The sequence below is a fragment of the Myodes glareolus genome, chromosome 9 (genome assembly GCF_982192425.1).
Source record: "Myodes glareolus chromosome 9, mMyoGla1.1, whole genome shotgun sequence".
NCBI lineage: Eukaryota > Metazoa > Chordata > Mammalia > Rodentia > Cricetidae > Myodes > Myodes glareolus.
Window position 1 is genome coordinate 22,180,430 of NC_142034.1, and position 24,492 is coordinate 22,204,921.

The 24,492-nt window shown below is 43.5% G+C and overlaps 2 protein-coding genes across 3 annotated transcripts in view; both read left to right on the top strand.

The window, feature by feature from the left end:
* The window catches only part of Acly (ATP citrate lyase), a 51,340-nt gene extending 44,384 nt beyond the window's left edge, over positions 1–6,956 (top strand). For both annotated transcript variants that reach the window (XM_087909990.1, XM_087909991.1), the window contains 4 exons: positions 4,175–4,288; positions 4,969–5,051; positions 5,264–5,340; positions 5,986–6,956. In XM_087909990.1, coding sequence (XP_087766116.1) covers positions 4,175–4,288; positions 4,969–5,051; positions 5,264–5,340; positions 5,986–6,080 — 369 coding nt within the window. In that variant the 3' untranslated portion in view covers positions 6,081–6,956. The remainder of the gene's footprint in view (positions 1–4,174; positions 4,289–4,968; positions 5,052–5,263; positions 5,341–5,985) is intronic.
* A 3,339-nt stretch (positions 6,957–10,295) lies between these two features.
* On the top strand, positions 10,296–24,490 carry Klhl11 (kelch like family member 11). The gene is made up of 2 exons (XM_048450703.3): positions 10,296–10,867; positions 17,045–24,490. The coding sequence occupies exons 1-2, from the start codon at positions 10,329–10,331 to the stop codon at positions 18,624–18,626; spliced, it is 2,121 nt and encodes a 706-aa protein (XP_048306660.1). The 5' UTR covers positions 10,296–10,328; the 3' UTR covers positions 18,627–24,490.
* The last annotated feature ends 2 nt before the right edge of the window (positions 24,491–24,492 follow it).

The following is a 24,492-nucleotide window of genomic DNA, read 5'->3' on the forward strand; positions in this document are numbered from 1 at the left end:
GGGTTCAGTTCCCAGCACCCACATGGTGGCCCACACTCTTAACTGTAGTTCCAAGTAGCCCAATACCCTCTTCTGGATTCTGGATGCCAACATGTAAGTGGTGTACACACATGCAGGCAGAACACTTTCTGCACCTAAATGAAAATAAAACCAAGAAAGAAAGAAACATTCAAGCTCTTGTGTAACATGAGGGGCCAGCTTGTTGGGGTTTCTTTCCCGCCCGGTACCCTACAGCCGGCAAGTCCCAGAGAAAATCAATCACACAGAGATCTCTGTAAGTTATAAAGCTGATTGGCCCATTAAGTCAGGCTACTTATAACTTATGTTACCCCATTATCCTTATCTACGTTAGCTACACGGCTCAGTACCTTTCTCAGCTGGGCAGGTTACATCCTGCCTCTTCGGTGGTCTGCGCAGGAGTGGCAGAGGAAGCTTCCTGCTTCCCAGAATTCTCCTGTTCTCATTGCATCACCTCTACTTCCTGTCTGGTTTTCCCGCCTATACTTCCTGCCTGGCCAATCAGCGTTTTATTAAAATACATGATTGACAGAATACAGACAATTCTCCTGCACCGCTTCCCCTTCTTTTTTTTTTTTAAAAAAAAAGCAAAAAAAAATAACCATAGTCCATTTTTTGGGAATGTGGGCGTAGTATTCCAGGCTACTTCCTGCTGGTTGGGGGCGCTGATGATCTTATGGGGACCTAAAGAAAATTTAAAGTTATAATCAAGTTCTGACTGAAGTATCCTGTGAGTCTCGATCATCTCAGGCAGCAGTCTTGAATCAGTTCTGGATGTAGAATTCAGACATTTGGGCCATCTGTTCCTACCGGAGATTGCTCAGGTGGTCTCCCTTGGCCAAAGATGATTTTTCTTAACTCTGAATAAATCCACAGCCTCTCATTTTCTGTGGAAACAAAAGCAAAATCTCTTCTCCAAAGTAGCATACCTTTTGACTTCAATTTTGAAGCAAAGGTATTTTCAAAATATCTATCTTGGATTAATTCAGCAGCATTTATAAGCAAATATCTTTTAGCAGCTGTTGCTCCTTCCTTAGCATTCAAACAATTCAAAGAGAGCATAATAACACACAGTATCAAGATTCTCTGTGTATTTTCCATCTTTATGTGGCTTTATTTCAACCTCTATTTCTTTTATTTTTACTTTTACTTTTTGAGACAGGTTCTCTGTATATCTTTATCCTGGAATAACTCTGTAGACCAGGCTGTCCTTGAACTCACAGAGATCTCTGTCTCCCCAGTGCTAGGATTAAAGGTGTGTACTACCACACCTTGAAGTCACAGAGGTCAATGTACCTCTGCCTCCCAGGCCTTGGGATTAAAGGTGTATACTACCACACCCTACTTCTCTCTTTCTTTTTTTTTTAACTTTAAGAACTTTAACTTTTATCCTGCATATATTTTTAACACGTAGTAAACCATTTAGAGTTTTTCTTTGTCTTTGAATCTCTCTTTACTGTATATTTATCCTTTTCTGACCACATGAGCCTTTAATTTACAAAACAATATGGAAAGCCATGGCTTTGACAGCTAGATCCAGCCCATTCCTTAGCTTTCCAGCCTCATGGCTGAGATACCAGCCAGAGCTGTGTTCACTGCCACAACTCTATGGCGTTTCAAGGTCCCTGACAGCAAGCTGCAGCATTCTGCTCACAGACCACACTCAGTCAGACTGCCTGCCTGAAATAGTTTGCCCTGGCAGGACTGCCCAGAAAGCTGGCATTTTAAAACAGTGCATCTTTTTTCCTGCTATGGCTGAAAGTCGAAAACCATGCGGTCTGCTTTTCACCAACACTGTTTAAGTGTTTTGTGGCAGGACCTCTTAATGAGCTACAAAGTTTTGCAGCTAAAGCTGAGTCAGGAAGCCTCTCTTCGATGAGAGAATTTGCTTGCCTCTAGCAAGCAGAGCAGACCCGAGAAATTGCTGCTACCAAGAAACCATGCGCAATGCTGTCATTTTGTTCTAGAATTACTTCCCAAGCTATCTCAGGCTTTATGTGAATGCAGTTATCCACGCTGGGTGCCATTTGTAGTGAGGAGCTGCGGGCAGGCCTGCTTTTCGTCCCACCCAGCTCCCGCACGGCTAGCTTAGCCCCAGAAATAACAACACACAAATTGTATTCATTTAAATACTGCCTGGCCCATTATCTCTAGAGAGTTAGTTACTGGCTAACTCTCACATCTTGATTAACCCATTTCTAATAATCTGTGTAGCACCACAAGGTGGTAGCTTACCGGGAAAGATTCAGCATGTCTGACCTGGTGGCTGGCTTCATGGCGTCTGCTTCATTGCCCTCTTCCCAGCATTCTGTTCTGTTTACTCTGCCTACCTAATTTTCTGTTCTATCAGAGGGCCAAGGCAGTCTCTTTATTAACCAGTGAAAATAACACATAACAGAAGGCCCACCTACATCACTCTTGACACCCCAGTATGCATTTCTTGAGATATATAGACAGATACCAAATGCAAGGTGACTCCTTCCCAATCATAATACAGGTTGATGGCCCTAAGGGTTTTCAGTTCATTCAGCTTCAGTTTTCCAAATGAACTTGTAGGAGAAGGAGCCAAAATCAAGAAGAATTGTCCATTGCCTTCTACCAGGTTGTACTTTGTGTTGCACAAATCTCAGTGACCTATAGCAAACATACTGTACCTGCCGTGGGTTGGCTGTGGCTGTTCTGTCATTTGTGCTAAGTCTCACTGGGGTCTATATGTGACTTTGGTTGTGGCAGTCAGAGGACAACCTATTTCAGTCAGGTCTTTCCTTCCACAATGTGGCTAGAACTCAGGTTGTCAGGCTTGGTGGCAGGTGTCTTAACCCACCGATCCATTTCTGGCCCTTTACTCACATCTCATTGGCTAAAGCAAGTCAGACAGATACACTTGACACACTTGGTTCAGAAAAGTAATAATATTAAGAAAGCTCAATTGGAATAGACTCATAGGGAAAGACGGAGTATTTTAAACAGTTAGTGTGATCCTGTGTAGGACCGACAGGCACCTGAATACCCTGATAGCATGTCCTTTCAGGTCACTAGTGTTCAGATTTAAGGTGTGTCTGAATCATCTCACCTTCTGTTAGCTGTGGGGTCTCTGTCTTAGGGTTCCTCCTCATTTTCATATTCTTCTCTTCTTCCTCTTCTCTTCTGTTTGTTTATTGAGGCAGGGTCTCTCTTCCACACCTTGGCTGTCCTGGAACTTCTTATGTAGTCCAGGCTGGCCTCAAGCTCACGGAGATCCTCCTGTCTCTGCCTCCCAAGTCCTGAAATTAAAAGCATGCCCCACTACATCCAGTTAGGGTTTCAGTTGCTGTGATGAAAATGCCCCGATCAAAAGCAACTGGGGGAAGGAAAGGGTTTATGTCTTTTTACAAATCTTATGTCACAGTCCATTGCTGAGGGAAGTCAGGGCAGGTACTCAAGGCAGGGACTGAAGCAGAGGCTACTGAAGAACACTGTTTATTGACTTGGTCAGCTGGCTTTCTTATACAACCCGGGACCACAAGGTGGCACCACTCACAATGGCTGAACCTTCCATATCAATCATCAGTCAAGAAAATATTCCCACAAAGTCGCCTATAGGCCATTCTGATAGAGACATTTTCTCTCTTGAGGTTTTTTTTCACAGACAACTCTAACTTACTGACAAAACATAAACAAGGACAAGACAGTCTGTATAAGAGATGGCTATTTGTCAGTGTCACAGTTCTGGATCTTTTTCTAAGATTTTGGGGTGCATTGTTGCCCTGTTCCCAGCATGTGCAGAACTTTTTCATAGCTTGACCAGATGACAGAGCTGGTGGGCAGCCTGGCTTATGGCCAGGCCTACAACAGAATAAGAATGGCTGAGTCTAGCCCCCTCTGCCTTCTTGAACATTTCGGGGCGGGGGGGGGGAGGGTTGGTTGGTTCCTTTCTTGTAATGAAGAGATCACTACAAAAGTTGTTTTGAGACTCAAATGAGACATAAGGAGACTTGTAAACCTCTCTGCTTCCCAGCATTGTCATTGTGGGTGCTACACAGAATTGTGCACAGAGGTTAGGCCCCCACACTGGCCCAGGATCAGACAGGCACAGCTCTGTCCACTTGCAGCACAAGCACAAGGCCTTCCCTTGCCGGCCGTGTCTGAGTGGGTGTTCTGTACCCGGTCTCCTTAGATAAACAACCCGGACATGCGAGTGCAGATCCTCAAAGACTTTGTCAAGCAGCACTTCCCCGCCACCCCACTGCTCGATTACGCCCTGGAAGTGGAAAAGATCACCACCTCAAAGGTAACGAAGGGTTGGATTTCTGATTTTCGGGGAGTTTTGTTTTGCTGTCGAGACAAGGACTCCTGTAGTACAGGCCGGATTTGAAGTCACTGTTAGTAGAGGGTGCCATCCATTTTCCACATCCTGCTCAAATAGGTAATTTTACAATGCCTTCAATGTGAGTTTGAGGCCAACCTGGTCTACAAGAGCTAGTTCCACGACAGGCTCCAAAAGCTACAGCAAAAAAAACCCTGTCTCGGGGTGGGGTGGGTGACTCAAAATTTATAGTCATCGTGTCATCATGTTATCCGCTTCCCATTGCTGCGCAGACACCGGGCAGGAGCACATTATGGGGGGGGGGGGGTTGATGTGGTGACTTGTGGCTCCAGGTAGGGTGTCAGCAAAGACCTGGAGGAGAGAGTTGCTCATGCCTTCCCAGCTAGCTCTCGGTTCCCTCCCTTGGGCTCCTGGCTTGTGAGTGGAGCTTCCCACTGTCACAGCAGGTCTCCCCATATCAAATCCTCTCTGGAAAGTTCTCAGAGATAGGACGTGAGCTTTACTCTCTCCCAGGAGCTTCTTAGTCCAGTCAAGTTAGTTATCAAAGTTAACTGTTGTAGGAACAGTAGTAATAACAGTGAAACTAAAAGTAACTAACAGAGAAAATGGGAAATGATAGAACTGTGGGTGTTTTGCTTTCCCAGAAGCCAAATCTTATCCTGAATGTGGACGGTTTCATTGGCGTTGCGTTTGTGGACATGCTTAGGAACTGCGGCTCCTTCACCCGGTGAGTGTCACGGCCTCTGCTCCAGCCTGGCTGTATCCTCTCAGCTGTGAGGGACTTAGAAAGTATGGCGAGGCATCAGGAGATTAAAAGTTGCCTCTGGCCCTGCCACCTACAGCACCCACTTTTCCACTTGGGAACTATAGGACTGCTCCTTGGGCAGGAGTGCTGTCTCTGAAGGGGTCATGTGAGTATAAGTTGTTTGTGTCCTTCAGGGAGGAAGCTGATGAGTACGTTGACATTGGCGCCCTCAACGGCATCTTTGTGCTAGGGAGGAGCATGGGCTTCATTGGTAAGTCTGCTGCTGGCGTGAGGGTTTTGTGTCGGCTACACTACTTCCCCTGTGCGAACGTTTACACAGATGTCACATCATCACCAAGCACGCTTTTTGTTTTGGTTTTTTTTTTTCCTCTCTTGGGTTTCTGAGACAGAGTTTCACTGTGTAGCCCTGGCTGTCCTGGAACTCACTCTGTACCAGGCTGGCCTTGAACTCAGAGATCCTCCAGCCTCTAACTTTTTTTTAATCTGTGTTCTTTTTATTACAGGGAATAGTTTCCCTTACTAGTTAAGAAAAGCAAAATTAAGTCTATATGTTCTACTGATGAAACGAATCTGGAATTCCTGCCCTGTTTTGGTGTGGGTGTGAGTGTGCATGTGTGTGTGCATGTGTGAATGTATGTATGTGCGTGCACGCAAGCACACGTGTACACATGTATTTTGTTTTATGGTTTTGTTTTCTACCTCACTGTAACCTTTCGTGCCCTGTGCTGAGGGTTAAACCCTAGAAGGGCTTCATACCTGCTATACAAGGACCCTGCCACAGAGCTACATTACCGGCCCAGTGTCCCCATTTGTGTGTCAGAAAGATTTCCCTTCCCATCGTCTACCTGCTATTATGCTTATGAAACTAACAAAAGATCCATTGGTTCCATTTTAGGGCACTATCTTGATCAGAAAAGGCTGAAGCAGGGCCTGTATCGTCACCCATGGGATGATATTTCCTATGTTCTTCCGGAGCACATGAGCATGTAACGGAGTCAGGAACCCTGCTGTAGTAAAAGGAAGACAAGAGCTCCCTCCTGAGTAAGAACGGACAGCAGCTGAAGCAGAGTCCATTATAGGCTGGGCCTGGATCAGAAATAGCCATTGATATACAGGCATGAAAGACCAACACCTGCAGGCTAGTATCCATGCAGTCCACACAAAGAAGCTTAGTATTTTTTATATATATATATATAAGCATAGAAATTGAGAACCAAGCCAATACTTGTGTCATTTGCTCTGCTACCTGCTGTATCTATTCTATGGAAGACTAAGTACTCTCAGAATAGTGTTCTTCTAGGGCCTTATAATGTTGCTTTCTTTTTTTAATTAGTTAAAAATTTATTTTTCCTTTGGAGGAAGAGAATGCAACTTTTAAGACTTCAAGATACTGTCTGTCTGTAGGACCCACTAACATCTGGTGTCCCACTTCCCGTTCATCTTCACACAACATGAAGAACACTGTATTAATCTGATTTTTAAGAATCTTTTTTTCTGTGTTGTGTGTTAAGGGTTCATTTAGTATCCCACTGATATGTTCTGTGTTACGGATCAGTGTCTTCTTATGTCGGGGAGGGGTGGGACCATTGCATCCTTAGCCATTGTCACACCTATGTGGCGTAGTAACTTAAATGTAAAGTTGTAACATACTAGTGTTTAAAATGGAAACACAAGCAAGAAGCTGTGAAATGTCTCGTGTCTCACGTTCTGTGTTTATGCAGCTGATCTGTCTGTTACTGAAGTGTGGGTCCAAAGCCTCATACAGCTGTTTTACAACTGTAACCCACAAAGATTCGGGCAGCTGCCACCTCAGTCTCCTCTCTGTATTATCATGTTTGGTTTAAATAAACTATACAGTAACAGTGACGTGGTACTGTTCTGTGTCATCTGCTTTTGAGACCGAGCTGTCCTGGCACTATAGTCCAAGCTGGCGTCTGCTGGGATTAAAGGCGTGTACCACTACCCCGGCTCTTAGTTTTAACATTTTAAAATCCACTTCCATCTCTCAGAAAGAAAAAGATAATGAAAATACCAGTATATATCCAGTCATGACTCCACCCCCAAAGGCTATAAAAACCTTAACGTTCAGGCTTGGTGGCACCTTTAATTCCATCACTTGGGATCAGAGTTCAAGGTCAGCCTGATCTCTCTGGCACCTACTAGGTTTTCAGACAGCCAGGGCTGCAAACCTGATTTGTTGGTGGTGTTTGTTTGTTTGTTTGTTTGTTTTCAAAATGGGGCTTCTCTGTCTAGCCCTGGCTATCCTGGAACTTGCTCTGTAGACCAGACTGGCCCTGATCTCACAGAGACCCCCTCCCCCGGCTTTCCTCCCAAATGCTGGGATTAAAGGCATGTGCCACCACTACCTGGCTGTGAAATCTGTCTTTTAAAAAAAAAGAAGAAAAAGTGGGAGGTAGAGAGATGGCCTAGGAGTTGAGAGCACTGGCTACTCTTCCAGGGGACCCAGGTTCAATTCCCAGCACCCACATGGCAGCTCACAGCTGTCTGTAACTCCTGTTCCAGGAGATCTGATGCCCTCACACAAGCATGCAGTCAGGAAAAACACCGATGTGCATAAAATAAAAATAAATATTTTAAAAAAAGAAAGAAAAAGCAGCTGGGCAATGGTGGTGGCGCACACCTTTGATCCTAGTACTTGGAAGGCAGAGGCAGGCAGATCCCTGTGACTTCGAAGCCAGCTTGGTCTACAGACCGAGTTCCAGGACAGGCTCCAAAGCTACAGAGAAACCCTGTCTCAAAAAACAAAACGAAGAAGAAAGAGTGATCTGGAGAGATGACTTGGTGGTTAAGAGCACTTGCTGCTCGTCCCGAGTTCAATTCCCAGAACCATTAGATTGCTCACAGCCATCTGTAACCCTCCAGCTCCAGGGAATCCTACACTGATCGCCTCTGAGGGCACCTTCACTCATTTGCATATACCTATTTGTAGAGGCATGTATGCTTAATTAAAAGTAATTTTTGAAAAATCTTCAAAAATGAAAGAAAAAGTTTTTAAAAAACAGGAGCTTTTGAAAAATCCACTTTTAGCCTGCACTTCCCCTTCTCAATTAGTGTTAACTCTCGGCATTACTTAAGCCAAAAGCTGGAGTCGCCCTTCTGCTCTCCTGGGCTCCAAGTTCTGTTGATTTACCCTTGAACTCTCCTCTGATCTATCTGTACCTGCTAACCGGTGCCCTTATTTCCTCTTTTGTCCTGGTACAATCCATCCTCCTTACAGACACCAGTGACATTTAAAACTCAAATTGAGGGCTGGTGAGATGGCTCAGCAGGTGAAGACATCAGCTGCCAAGCCTGCCCGCATGAATATGATGTCAGGAACCACGTGGAAGGAAAGGATTGACTCCTGAATGTTCTCCAACCACAGGTGTGCCAGGGCCTGTGCACAACTATACTACCTACCTAGACTAAATAAATGTAAAAAGAAAACCGAATTAGGACACTTCACTTCCTTGCTTGAAGTCCCAAAGTGGCTTTTGTTCATTTTTCTATGGAACCCTGGCTGTCCAGGAACTCACTCTGTAGACCAGGCTGGCCCGTTCCTCACTTTAGTATATATGAAATGGTGGCTATGCAGCAAACATTTGATTCAGTGCCACCTCGTTTGACCCTGTGTTCTTCTAAAGGAGGCAATGCCCATAACTCCTCACCTTCATGTATTGAGCTGAAATGCAGGGTTTTGTTTTGTTTTTTGTTTGTTTGTTTTTGAGACAATCTAGCCCAGGCTGACCTACTAGAAATGGTCCTTCCTTAGGGTCCCAAGTGCTAGGATTACAGGTGTGAGCCACCATACCCCTCTAAGATGTAACTAAGTGTGGTGACATTTTGTGATCTAACAAAGCCTGCCTGAAGATCAGAATGCAGAGCTAAATCACCAGTTAGCCGTAGAGGCCAGGCAGTGGTGGCACACACCTTTAATCCCAGCACTGGGAGGCAGAGAGGCAGAGGGATTTCTGTGAGTTAAAGGCCACCCTGGGCTACACTAGACTGCTCTGATCCAGTCTCAAAGAGAAATAGTAGCTCATACCTTTAATCCCAGTACTTGGGAGTCACACACCTTTAATCCAAGCACTCGGAGGCAGAGGCAGGTGGATCTCTGTGAGTTCAAGGCCAGCCTGGTCTACAGAGTGGGTTCCAGGACAGCCAAGGCTATACTGAGAAACCCTGTCTCAAAAAAACCACAAAAAAATTTAAAAAAAAAAAGAGGACCAAGTTGACTTCCAGCACATCAAGTGAATCTTTCACTCCTGTAACTTGAGCTCCGCTGTCCTCTGTGGGCTCCAGGGCACACATGTGCATATACACAGACACTTAGATAAAATAAAATTAAGAGGCTAGAGAGATGGCTCAGAGGTTAAGAGCACTGGTTGCTCTTCCAGAGGTCCTGAGTTCAATTCCCAGCAACCATATGGTGGCTCACAACCATCTGTAATTTGATCAGGTTCCCTCTTCTGGCAAGCAGACAGAATACTGTATACATAATAAATAAATTAAAAAACAAAAAATGCTGGGCAGTGATGGCGCACACCTTTAATCCCAGCACTCACAAGACAGAGACAGGTGGATCTCTGTGAGTTCGAGGCCAACCTGGTATAGAGCGCTAGTTCCAGGAGAGGCTCCAAAGCTACAGAGAAACCCTGTTTCGAAAAACATAAAATAAAATAAAATTAGAAAATACTTAATTTTTTTTTCAAGGCAGGGTTTCACTGTGTAAAAGCTTTAGCTGTCCTGGAACGCACTCTGTAGACCAGGCTGGCCTCGAAACTCACAGAGATTCGCCTGCTTCGGCCTCCTCAGTACTAGGATTAAAGGCGTGCGCCACCACTGCCCGGCCAAAGCCATGTTTTAAAATAAAAAAATTGGGCGTGGTAGTTAACACGCCTTTAATCCCAGCAGGGGTAGGTGGATCTCTGTGAGCTCCGGGCCATCATGATCTACAGAGCGAGTTCAAAATTAAACAAACAAACTAAATTTCTGTGTGTACGTGTGGTGGTGAGGATAGCCTCCAAAGCAATTTAAAGTAGAAAATTCAACAAAACACGCACAAACGTCCCCCCCCCCCCCCGCCCCCAGCCTGTCTCACGAGAAGGCTCGAGTTTGGCGGAAGTGCGCAGGCGCAGCTCCGCTCCGCGCGCACTATTTAATCCCAGAATTCCTCTGTGTCGCACCAGTGTTGCCGCACCGTTCGGAAGCTGAGGGGGCCGGTGCGGCGGCGTCAAGATGGCGGCGGCGGTGGCGGCTGCGGCGGCTGCGGCGGCCGCGGCTGCATCTCTCCAGGTACTGGAGATGGAGAGCATGGAGACTGCCGCCGCCGGTTCGGCGGGCCTGGCTGCCGAGGTCCGAGGCAGTAGCACGGTGGACTTCGGGCCCGGGATCTCTGCCATGGAGGCGAGCGGGGGCGATCCAGGCCCAGAGGCCGAGGACTTCGAGTGCAGCACTCACTGCTCGGAGCTGTCCTGGCGGCAGAATGAGCAGCGGCGGCAGGGCCTGTTCTGCGACATCACCCTGTGCTTCGGTGGGGCCGGAGGTCGCGAGTTCCGCGCCCACCGCTCGGTGCTGGCCGCCGCCACCGAGTACTTCACGCCCTTACTCTCGGGCCAGTTTTCCGAGTCGCGCTCCGGCCGGGTGGAGATGCGCAAGTGGAGCTCGGAGCCGGGACCCGAACCTGACACGGTAGAAGCCGTTATCGAGTACATGTACACCGGGCGCATCCGAGTGAGCACTGGCAGCGTGCACGAGGTGCTGGAGCTGGCCGACAGGTAGACGGATGGGGGGGGCGAGCGGGGGTTGGGGAGGGATCGTGTCTGCGGGGACGGGCGGGACAGCCACCGCGCCCGGCACAGAGGATGTCTTTGAGAGTCTAGCTGGTGCGCCTTGCACCTTAGAGCGCAGGTTCCAGGTGTAGGGACAAAGACGGTGAAAAGCTGTGTGTAGAGTGTCACTCCAGTGATGACGACATTTAAAAAAAAAACACTAGAAGGCTAGCTGCGGGATGGAGGAGCTGACATTTAAGCCGACCTCGGAATGGCAAGAGAAATTGACAGTGCAAAGGCGGATGGATGCGCCTTGCAGGCTCCCGAAGGCCCTCGGTCGAGATCCAGCTTGTGAGTCTGGATCTGCCGGTGACGGGGAGGATGGTGTGTGAGATGCATTGGGGAAAGTTTTGCATTTTACTGGGCGTGATGGATGAGAAAGTGGGTAGAGAGATGATCTGACTGAAATATTTCCAAAGGTTTTCTTAGCTATTGTGGAAAATGGATTGTGGGGAACCCGAAAAAGATGGCACCGAGGTCGGTTTGGAGGCAGGGATGGTAGTACTGTTACAAATCCTTTAACACGCACCTCTTGAGCCGAGGTATGCACCAGACACTGATTTTCATGTGATCAAAACACATGAAAATAAATCCCTTTCCTTACGGAACTCCTGTCTTTTAACAATGAATGTATAGCCTGTTGAATGGCTGTCACAGCTGTGATACAGCGGAATGTAATGTGGAGCTGTGCGGTATAGGCCCTGGTGGAGGGTGATGGAGAGGGACGGTCTTCGGTTGTTTTTGTTTTAGAAACAGGGTCTCCCTATGTAGCTCTGGCTGTCCTGGAACTCACTATGTAGACCAGGATGACTTTGAACTCAGAAATCCACCTGCCTTTGCCTCTGGGCTGGGATTAAAGGAGTGCACTACTATGGCCAGCTGGGAGGAGCTATTTTTAAATTGGGTGCATAGAGGAAGTTCAAAAGACATAATAAAGGGATGTCCGTGGCAAGGTAGTGTGCTTCAGCTAGAGATTGCCAGTCTAAAACCCACGTAGAGATAGAGAACAGCAGGGTCATGTAGCTGGAAGGAGGGAGGGGGGGAGGCAGTTAAAAGGAACAAAAGCATCATAGTGGTGAGGATGGAGCCCTTAGGGTAGTGGTTCTTGACCTTCCTAGCTGTGACCCTTTAATACAATTATTTCTCGTGTTGTGGTGACCCACTAAGCATGAAGTTAGTTGCTATTTCACTATTGTAATTTTGCTAGTGTTATGAAACATAACATAAATATCTAATACTCAGGTTCTCTGATAGGCGACCCCTATGAAAGGGTCATTTGACCCCAGGGGGTCACAACCCACAAGATAGAGAACCATAGCCTTATGGGCCGCCTGTGAAAGGAGCTGAACTTTTGTTTTTTTGAGACAGGGTTTCTCTGTGTAGTTTTGGAGTCTGTCCTGGCACCAACTCTGTAGACCAGGCTGGCCTTGAATTCAGAGATCTACCTGTCTCTGCCTCCCAAGTGCTAGGATTAAAGGTGTGTACCACCATTGCCCAGCTACACAGGGTTTCTTTGTGTAGCCTTGGCTGTCCTAGAACTAGCTCTCTAGATCAGGCTGGCCTCAAAGTCATAGCACTCTGCCTGCCTCTGCCACCCAAGTGCTGGGACTAAAGGTGTGCGCCACCACTGCCCGGCTAGAGCTGAACTTTTTAAAATTAGAAGTTGGTGAGAATGATACTGTTTTATTTGGTAAATTCTGTATTGGGGAAAAAAAGGATACAGTGGTGGGAGGATGCAGACTAGTCTAAGTCACCGCAATAGTGGTAGAGGCTTGGATTGAGAAGGAAGGTGATGAGAAGAGGTGACTGACACCTGTGTGTGTATGCTTTGAGGTTTAGTTTATGTATATGGGTATTTTGCCTGCATTTATATGTGCACAGTGTTAGTGCTTGGTGCCTAAGAAAGAGAGCATGCCATGCTGGCAATTGAACTTAAAGAGCAGCCAGTGCTTTTAACTGCTGAGCCATCTCTGCAGGACATCTGTGTTTTGAAGTAGAGATGAACTGCCAGTGGACTTGATTTGGGAGTAAGGAAAAACATTTTGACCCTAGCAATTGGAAAGATCTGATTATTACAGTCTGAGGAAATGCTAGGAATTTAATCCTAACACTCTTGGAAAGCAGAGACAAGCAGATCTCTGAGTTTTAGACCAGCTTTCGTTTGGTCTGTATATTTAGGCCAGCCAGGGATAATGAGATCTACCCCACCTCCTCACACCTCAAAAAGGATGTGGGAAAATAGGGGTTGTGGGGATGGCACAGCCATGGATAAAATGCCTGTACTGCAGCATGAGGACTTGACTTCGGTTCTTTAAGTTGGACATGGTAGTGCATTCCTGTAACCCCAGCCTTGAGGGAGAGGGCAGAGACAGGCTGATTTCTGAGGCTCATTGGCCAGCCAGACTGGCCCAGTGGATGGGGCTCAGTGAGAGACCTTCTCTGGAAAAAATAAAGGTCGAGTGGCTGAAGAGATAGCCCAGTGGCTAAGAGCACTTGTTACCATTGCAGAAGACCTAGCTTGGATCAGTTCCCAATGCCCACATGTTGGCTCACAACCATCTGTAACTCATGTCCCAGTGGATCTGATATCTTCTGGCCATCAAGGACATCAGGCACACATGGTGCACAGATAAACATGTAGGCAAAACACTTGTACACATAAATCTTTTTAAAAAGCTTAGAATAAGATGGAGATCAATCAAGGAAAGACATCTGATATCAAAGCCTTGTGCCTCTCTCTACATTCATACTCAACCACACAAAAGATATGGAAAAATGAACAGATTCGAGATGGTCAGTGTGGACTTGGTCACAATGTCTGGATAAGCTGTTAAATTGAGGAATATTGAATCTCCAGTGAAGTTATAAAAGAAATCACAAGTAGAAACAATGTCACAAATAGGGATATTTCCAGGGACTAGAGAGATTGCTCAGCCATTAAGAGCAATGACTGCTTTTCCAGAGGACCTGTGTTCTTTTCCAGAACCCATATGGTGGTTCACAGCCATCTGTAATTCTAGTTTAAGGGTCCAACTCCCTCTTCTGATATTGGCAGTAGGCTTATATGTACATTCAGGCACTTGGAAAGCAGAGGCAGGCGATTTCTGTACAGCCAGGACTGTTACACAGAGAAACCCTGTCTCAAAAAACAAAAGTATTAAAAAGGATTGGGTTTAAGGTAGAGTGCCTACTTAGTTGACTCTAAAATAGGAAATGGTGGAATATGTTTGTGCTGAAGAAAATGATTCTGTGGAAGAAGAGAAACTGATAGTGTAAGAGCAGGGCAGTGGGCACGGATAGGTTTTGAAATCAAGGAAGGCCATAATCCTCCATACTAAAGTTGGAGATCAAAATTGCAGTCCTGTAATTCCAGCACTTGCGGGGGAGCCTGAGGCAGGAGATCTAGGCGAATCTGAACTATTTAGTGAGACCCTTTCCAGAAAATAGTAAGGATTGTCTTAAAGTACAAGACTGGGTCCTCAGGATGGGGTAGGATGTGTACAGGCCCTGAGAAGGAAGTTTGTTAAATGAAACCTAAAAGAAGAGCTATTATCAAGCTTGCTTGGTCTGTCTGTGATTTAAAACTCTAGCTTGCTGACATGGTGGTGCATGCCTTCATTCTTTTCACTAGGGAAGCAGAAACAAGCTGCCTCTGTGTTCAAGGCCAGCCAGGGCTACATAGAGAGACCTTGTCTCAAAAATGCAAAAAAACAATCTAACTTTTCTCCATCTTTCACACGTACCTGTAATGATTGAGCTTAATGCTCTGAGGTAGGATCGTCTTCTCTGTGCCCACATATACTGTCTGTGATCCAGCCCTGCATGGCACTTGGATTAGAAATAATAGAATGAGCAGAGTCTCTAGGCTCAGTACTTTAATCCCAGCTCCTACAGAGGCTGAGGCAGAAGAATCACTTGATTAGATAGATCCTGTCTCAAAAAAAGAAGGTTGGAGGGAGGGGTTATATAGTAGAGCACCTGCCTAGCATATTTTAGGCAATGAGTTGAATCCCCAGTCCTAAAATAAATATAACAGACATGTGCAGCACATTGTTCCTTACATAGCAATGCCAAACATGTAATAGCTATTGTTTTAATAGAGCAATGCTTCCCAAAACCTGTCTTAAGGGGATATACTTCAGAATTACCTGCTAAACATAGGTGCTTGAGGCAGCCTGGGAATCAGGTGGTTCTGGCACCCAGATTGTCTGGGGTTCTCTAGAGTCTAGCTACTTTACTCGCCACTCTACCTTGTTTTATCTAAGGTGGAAATGTTTCTTCAAGAAGGTTAAGAGAGCTTGTCATAATTCGTCTGTATTTTGTGATTAAGTAATTATTAAGCACAGTAGCCATAATAAACCATTATGGAAATGGGCCTGTCTTGATGACATCATTCTTAGATTGTTTAAGGTTCTTTTCAGTTGAAGGGTCTTTTTCTTCTATAACCTTGGACTCAGATTGACCGCACCACTTGGTGTGATACACACATTATTAGAAATGAGTTAATCAAGATGTGAGAATTAGCCAATAAGAGGCTGGAGCTAATGGGCCAGGCAGTGTTTAAATGAATACAATTTTGTATGTTTGTTATTTCGGGTGTGAAGCTAGCCGAGTGGGAGCCAGGCAGGACGAAAAGCGGGCCTGCTTGCCTAATCACGACATTTTTCTTTTTCTTTTTTTTTTTAAGCTACACATGATTTTTTTTGTTGTGATACTGTTTTATTTCCAGGCTTCAGCCTTGGGTAAAGCTCCTTAGTCTACTTCCTGTTATTGCCCAAAGAGATGAAAACCTGACTCAGCCAAGGCTGAGTTCTTTGAGATACCTGACCAACCTGAGCCTTCAGGAAGTTATAGTTCCTGCCTGCCTCTAGTTTAGACTGGATTATTATACTGCCTTTTGCCAAAACCGTTTCTCAATAAAAAAGAACCCAAAGCTGGGAGTGATAGTGCATGTCTATGATCCTGGCACATAGATGATAGGAGCAGAAGGGTCATCCTTCGCTATATGGTGTGTTGGAGACCAGCCTGGGCAACTTGAGATGCTGTCCCAAAAAGAACAAAGCAAAACCAAAATAAGAGGTCCAGTGACTACAAAAGGATTAGAAAAGATGTCAAAAATGCATTTGAATTGGCATTTGTCCTTGTTGTATGTGTATATTTGTGTGACAATATGTGTATATTGGTGCAGTGCCCAAGAAGGCCAGAAAAGGGCATTGGACCCCTTGTAACTGGGGTTAGGCAATTGTGAGCTACTCAGTATGGGTGCTGGGAACCAAACTCAAGTCTTCAGGTGCCGTCTTCTGGCTTCCAAGGGTACCAGTTATGTATGTCATACATAGACATACATGCAAGCAAAATACCCATACATAGAAAATATATGCCACTATGCCTGGATTCTATTTTTAATCCCAGCACTCAGGAGGCAGAAGGAAGATCCCCATGTTTCAGACAGACAGAGTTATATGATGAGACTCTGTCAAAAAAAAAAAAAAAAAAAAAAGGCCAGGCAGTGGTGGCACACACTTTTAATCCCAGCACTTGGGAGTCAGACAGGAGGATCTCTGTAAGTCTGAGGCCAGCCTGGTCTACAGGTGAGTTCTAGAACAGCCAGAGCTCAACACAGAGAAACCTAATTTCAAAAAACAAAGCAAACCAAAGAAATAATAAATAAATGAATTAATTTAAAAAAGTTTTCCAGGTAGGCCTTGACCTTGTGATTCTCCTATCTGTCTCCTGAGTTTATGATTCATGAATACAGGCATAAGCATGTAATCTCACTTTTTACAAATGTATTATTGTGTGTCTGTGTGGGTGCCAGAGTGCACACCTGGAAGATAATAAAGAGGACAACTTTGACTTTGCATGGGTTCTAGGGATTGAACTTGGGTCTCTAAGCTTGCTCTGGCAAGTGCTTTTACCCTCTGAGCCATCTGCATAGACCATAAGACCTATCTCAACACCTTCCTCCTGAAAAACTTGCTCATTTTTTTTTCTTTCCAGATACTGTGCTTATGAGACTAATCCTACCACTTCAATGTGTATAATTCAAGTACACCTACATTGCAACCAAATGGAATAAGTACATTCCAAAATTAATCTTTTTTTTCTTTTTCTTGATTCTAGATTCTTATTGATTCGTTTAAAAGAATTTTGTGGAGAATTTCTCAAGAAAAAACTTCATCTCTCAAATTGTGTGGCCATTCATAGTTTAGCCCACATGTACACCCTAAGTCAGCTTGCTATGAAAGCTGCAGATATGATCCGGAGAAATTTCTATAAAGTCATTCAAGATGAAGAATTTTATACTTTACCTTTCCATCTCATTCGAGACTGGCTTTCAGATTTGGAAATTACCGTGGATTCTGAAGAAGTTCTTTTTGAAACAGTTTTGAAGTGGGTTCAGAGAAATGCTGAAGAGAGAGAGAGATACTTTGAAGAACTTTTTAAATTGCTCAGGTTGTCCCAGATGAAACCCACCTACCTTACACGGCATGTCAAACCAGAGCGTCTGGTGGCCAATAATGAAGTTTGTGTCAAGCTGGTGGCTGATGCTGTGGAGAGGCATGCCCTCAGAGCAGAGAATATACAGTCTGGCACACTCCAGCATCCCGCTTCCCATGTCTCACTCTTACCTCGCTACGGACAAAACATGGACGTAATCATGGTTATTGGAGGTGTGTCAGAAGGGGGAGACTACTTAAGTGAATGTGTGGGATATTTTGTTGATGAGGACAGATGGGTAAATCTTCCCCACATTCATAATCACCTTGATGGACATGCTGTTGCAGTAACAGAATCTTATGTGTATGTTGCTGGCTCGATGGAACCAGGCTTTGCTAAGACTGTGGAAAGGTACAACCCAAACTTGAATACATGGGAACACGTTTGTAGTCTGATGACAAGAAAGCATTCTTTTGGGCTAACAGAAGTCAAAGGGAAGCTGTATAGCATTGGAGGACATGGCAATTTTAGCCCCGGCTTTAAAGATGTGACTGTTTACAATCCCGAGCTTGATAAATGGCACAACTTAGAATCAGCACCAAAGATTCTTCGAGATGTCAAAGCACTAGCTATTGAAGACCGTTTTGTGTACATTGCTGCCCGCACTCCTGTGGACCGGGACACTGAGGATGGACTGAAGGCTGTAATTACTTGCTATGATACAGAGACTCGACAGTGGAAAGATGTAGAATCTTTACCACTTATTGACAATTACTGTTTTTTCCAGATGTCTGTGGTCAATTCAAACTTTTATCAGACAGCATCTTGCTGTCCCAAGAGTTATTCTTTAGAAAATGAAGAGGCAGTAAGAAAAATTGCCGGACAGGTGTCTGATGAGATCCTTGAAAGCTTGCCTCCAGAAGTCCTGAGCATCGAAGGAGCAGCCATTTGCTATTATAAAGATGATGTCTTCATTATTGGAGGCTGGAAAAACAGCGATGATATTGACAAACAGTATCGGAAAGAAGCCTACCGATACTGTGCTGAGAGAAAGAGGTGGATGCTCCTTCCTCCCATGCCTCAGCCCCGTTGTCGAGCCACCGCTTGTCACGTTAGGATCCCCTACCGATATTTGCATGGCACGCAGAGATACCCGATGCCTCAAAATTTAATGTGGCAGAAGGACCGCATCAGACAGATGCAAGAGATACACCGGCACGCCCTGAACATGCGGAGAGTGCCAAGTTCCCAAATTGAATGCTAAACTTGCCGACGTGTGCAGTTGGAAACTGTTCTCCCCATCCCATGGGGCTGGAGATACCTGGACTGTTACTTGGAAAAGTATGTCGATAACTTATTTTCTACTTGGACTTATTACCCTATAACGGAAGTTTAAAAAAACAAACAGGAAACTCAGTTTAGTGTGGTAATTTTTGTTAACTTACAGTCCTGTCTTTAGTTTGTATGCTGGCAAATAAGATCTTATTAAAGAGAAGTGGGGGAAAGCAAGTCTAGTTACTTGGCCTTTTTTTTTTTTTTTTGCCAACACTGTAACTCCTTTTTTTAGGGACCTATATTTGGGGCTTTAAGCACCAGTATTATTTGCACATTTACTTTGATATTCCTTTACATTTTCTGTAGATTGTTTTCAATTTATACATTAAGTTCTCATCTGCAGGAGGCATGTGCAATAGTGAGACTGGATCTGAAGGTAAAAGCACAATGTTTCAGCAAGATTGATCTCAGAATGTTGGCGCTCACATTTGTTGTGTTTATAAATGCTGTTTTTGTTCCTTGGAAGGGGGACCAGTGAGAAGTTTGATTGGCACATCATCTGGCTTTTGTTTCTGCCACAGCTATTTATAGACTTGAAGCCATCATTCTGAGATGAGAATTGGGGAGGTATTAGTATTTAGCTGATTGACTAGAGAGGAAGTTACACAGGTGAAGTTTGTTTCTCTAAGGAAAGTGTTCAGTGTAGCTGAGAAAGCAAGTGAACAACGTTTTGAAACACTTTGAAGGGTTGTGACTGAGCTGAGGAGGATGCAGCATGCCTGTGACAATCATGCGCGATGCCTTCAGTTCATTTTTTTGCTCCATTGAATATTATATAGGCTTTTTATCAGTTCTTTCCACAAGAAAAACTTTCAAAATGGCAATGAAAGTAAGAGTTTAGAAAATACTCCTAAGAGAAGCCATGTTATTTCTGGCTCTTGATTGTCATATTGTACTGGATTACCCTAGACTTTTATTGCAATTTAGAGCCTAGAATACCAAATCTGAGTACATAGTTTTGGCTTTTAAAAATTTAAGGCTTTCATATAACACATTTAAAAGGAAAATTTCAAAAGGTTAAATAATCAGTTCAATGACTGTCATCTTTCAGAAAAGGTTTTTAATCTATACATATTTTTGTTATTCTCCCTAAAGTAGTCTTAGTTTTTTGAGACAGGGTCTCTCTATTTAGCCGTGGCTGGCCTGGAGCTCACTAGGGTAGACTAGGCTTTGACCATACATAGATCCTGAGGGGAAAACCTCCAATAATAAACTACAATGATACTGTACGTTCACATTCCTCTAACTGCTTGCATTTATTAACATTTTCTTTAGCTGTTATTTTAGAGCTCTCATACTCAAGATCTATAATTCTCAGTTGCTTTAGGTATATCCTTGAGTCCGTTCTCTTAGTGTCTGCATATTCTTTGTTTGCTGATTTTATCACCTATTTCTGTGTATGGTATCGAGGGTTAGCTCTTTCATTTACAGTGTCTTTTGAGCCTTGTATTGGTATCATTGCTTTTGTACTATTTTTGATAGTACATCCCTGCTCAGTACTTAAATTTTTTTGTTCATCTGTAGACAGTTAGAATGTATAGTTTCCCATTTTTAAGGCTCTAGATCTAATTTGTACTTAATTTCTGAATTCCCTTGTGCAAGACTTTAGTCTTGGAGTGCTCAGCCTTAGGCTTTTGTGAGTAATCCTGTTCTTGGTGGAGCATTATACAACTTCTCTTTGTAAATCCTACCATCAGAGAAACATTTCTCTTTTGGATTTTTGTTTTAATGCACATCTCAAATTGCAGAGATTTCCCCAGATCTTGCTGATTTTATTTTACCTTTGATTTTTTTTTTTTTTTTTTTTTGACAGTCTTTCTATGTAGTGTTGGCTGACCTGGAAGTCTCTTTGTAGATCAGGCTGGCCTGAACTCATGGAGATCTACCTTCCTCTGCCTGGGGTTAAAGGCCCTGTCCCACCCACTATGCTGGGCTTGATGGCTCTTTAGCACACTAATTTTATTTTCCACTTCAGTTTCTTTTGTAAGTTCATGGTGTTGTCATTAGGGTCTTTCATGGCACTTCTTTCTTTCCTAACCTAGTACTTGTCTGTACATTTTGTTTTCCTTTGTAGTCTTCTTTCACCTGGTCTGTTAATCTAAACTGTGAGCCCCCTTGACTTGCAGCATCAATGATGGAGCTGGACTTCCCAAATCTGTACTCTGTACTCAGATTCTCTGGAAGAGCTATTTTGTCTATAAGCTGCTGGATATTGGTTCCCCATTCTTGTAGATTTGCTGTCTTTAGCATGGTCAGCAGCATCGGTGCCACTGTGCTTCAGCGCCTCTGGCACTTGTGATTATCATGTTTGTCATTCCTTCCAACCTAATTCCTTTCACTCCCATCATTCTAAACACTGTTCTGCTGGATTGGCTCTGAGACTATATGAGTTTTTCATATTCAGGAAGAATTTCCATATTGATTTAACATGACAAGTCAATTGTAGTCAGTCCAAAGACATCTTGATTGATTTGTTGATTCATAACTGGTATATAAGCATTCTTTAGTAAAGATTTAGCTGTAATCCTCACTGATAGCCAGGGTAAAGCCACTTTTTCTTCAGTATTCACTTCATGTTCAACGGTTTTGTTTGTTTTGTTTTGTTTTTTGTTTGTTTTTTTAACAAGCTTAGAGAATACAGTTGCATTAAGCGTGCATATTTAAATCAGCACTGCTCTCCAGCAGAATAGAGGCATGTTCTCTTGATATTGTAGGGCCTTCGTCAGACCTGTGCAGTCACCATTTCTGAACAGTCATACACACACGCAATATATAAAACAGTTGGGAGTGCGGATAATTCTCAAAGGTGGCATCACTGGTAGGTCCCATCCTCTAATGGGCTTTGACCTCAAGGAAGTTACATCAAGGAATACCCGTTTTTTGAGTTTCTATATACTGGACTTTTTGCAAGTTAGCATTCAGGCTAAATCTTTCAACACTCACTTAGCATAGATTCCTGTTCAGTGGGCTAGAGAAATCAATCAGCAGGTAACAACATATGCTTTTTTTCCAGTGATTTTTGGTTCCCCGCATCCACTTCAGGTAGCTCACAAGCCTCTATAACTCCACCTTCAGGGGATCTAATACCCATGGCCCTGTGGGGACCCACATTCATTCACATGGACATATCCACATGCAGACACAAACACCTAATTAATTAAAAATTGGTTATGGAAGTGCTCACCTGTGATCTGAGCATTTGGGAAGCAAAGGCAAGATCAGGAGTTCTGAGCCAGTCTAGTTAGTATACATGTGAGACCCTGCCTCAAACTAAACAACAAAAGGGTAACTAATAATAACAGTACATAAATAATATAAAATAAAGACTCTTGATGGTTTGTATTGTAAATCCGATTATTTTTTTCTAAATTTCTTTAAGAATGTCTTTACCTTCTCACATATTCTGGAAAAGTCCAAGAAGAGTGATCTATACTTCCTCGATTGTACTAGAGTTAACTTTATGTGATAAAATATCAGAAGCACAACCAGAAATTTAAGCTATTTGCTTAATGCTCTTGGATTCTGTACTGATAATTTTCTTGAAGTGTCTAAATTGGTGTTCTTGCCCAGGACAAGGGTTAATAGCTATGTTGGAAATGTGCTTTAAAACCATTTAACTTAAACTGAAGTGCGTCTGGGAAACCACAAGTCCTTTCCACATAAAGGATCTGTTATCCTCTCCTTTTCCCTTAACTTTTTCTCAATTTCCATCCTTTGGGTTTCTTTAGGTTGGTGTGTTTTACAGTGCTGGGAACTGTGAACGCAGGGCCTTGCACACGCTAGGGAAACACTCTGCCAACTGGGTTGCTTCCCAGCTTTGTGGTTACCTTCATAACATAAGCCTTTGGATTCGGAGAAGCATTCCTTAGTTGTAAGAGGTCTGTGCACTGAAGGAAGCTTGCCTTTATCTCCAATTGTACAAGCAAATCATTTAATATTTAATCAAGATGCCAGCTTTCTCTAGAAGAATGTCATATGTTTTTTTGACTTTTTGTCCCAGAATTATATTTTGGGGCTGTCACCACCAAGTTGTTAATAGGGCCATCTTTTGGTCTTTTTGTCTTTTTTTCCTTTATTTTTTGGCAGACAATATAACTCCTAAGGTTTAGGTATAATCTGGTTTTAAAAACTTGATTGAAACCACTGTTTTTTTGACTCAGCAGGCAGCCTAGACCCTGGCTGAATGAAGGGGTAAGTCCTTCCTTGCATGATGGTGTGCAGGTTTTCCTGACTACCAAGTTTCTAATGTTCATATGTGAATTCACGTGTGTGGCTTCACCACCATAACTTGTGTCTCCTAAATACTCTAACTTGTTAGGAAGGAAAGAAACCAGATTTGCTTAAATCTGTTCAAGGCTGACATTCTGAAATTTTAAACTGAACCTAACAGTATTTATAATAATAATCATGCAGGTCTAATCTAGCTCTTTATGAATGAAATTTCTTTTATGAAAAGTTATAAACATAGCTTCTTTAAAAAAACTTAAATGTATTCAAGTGAACCTTTGTTTTGTTGTTTTTATTTTTCTTTGTTGGAAAGAACTCGATTATACCAAAAAAGGTACGACTGTCCATTACTTGGAGTAAGGCTACTTCCACATCATAATGGGCCCTTCCTGTCTACCTTTTAGGTTGAGAATGTCAGTCGTGAGCTTAGGGTTTAAGCGATCATCACTTGCATGATTAGTCTTGTGTATCCTGATAGCTTTGCTTTTCTGTGCCTGTTCAAAGTAACATTTTTGCTAAGAACACTTAAAATTAACTGACATCAGTTTTGTTTTGGTTACCTGGTTGTGTGTAGTATTTCTGGGACCAAAAATTCTTTTAAACTACTGAGCTATTAAAATACAGACGCTCAGTCTGAAGCCAGAGAGCGCCTTTGTGTTCCAGCCCTGTCATAGCTGGTAGGCAGGTTCTTGTGCACACTTTCCTCTCTGACTGTAGCATGTGGTGTGTTTGAAATACTTCCTTTTCTGCTTCCTGATTCAAGTGTCAACACTATAAGTAGACTGGAGCTGTGTTACATATTTTAGCTACTCAGTCTAATAAAGTATACAGGACCTCTTTCTGGTACCTTCTGAACTAAGCTTACGTGCAAAGGGCATGTTAGTCACATTTCATGTCTTTGAACATATATGGTGTTGTGAAACATTCATCTACACTAGAGAAATGCGGTGCTTCAACCCTAGACTATTTGAGCAACATTTCAGTTTGTTGTCAGCCATTAAACATTTTGGCACGACTCGTCACTCCATTTGTTATTTTCTTGAGGAAAATCCATTTTGTTGTTATACTTACAGCACATGTTCTGGTCGTAAAACCAGTTGTTGAGAGTTGTAATACAATGACAGTAACTTTTCAAAGTAGTCATTTGCTGCGAGGACTTTGCTTAGCCAAATCACTGCTCACTGTAACCCTTACAGAGCTTTTGGCTTACTCTGTGACCCTTGCTAGGAGTGTGGTACCTTGAAGCACTTGTTAATCAGTTACCCCTCCTGCTTTCTGCACCTGTGAAATATAGTACTTGCTAGGTGTTTGAAGATTTTACCATCCATGGGCTGGGGCTAGTTGTGTTATTTGTAAAATAAGTATTAGTTTAAAAACAGTTTTCTTGGCTTAGTGGCACCCAGGCCCCTATGCAAGATAGAATCTTGGTTATCTCCCTTCAGATTAGAGGAGATGTAGTATTTAGAACACTCTGAGATATTATGTTTGTGTTCCTGAAGCTATCTTGCTCGTGTTCAAGTTTCTAATTGTCTAAATGTAAGTTTTCAATAAACGTATTTCTTTAGAGC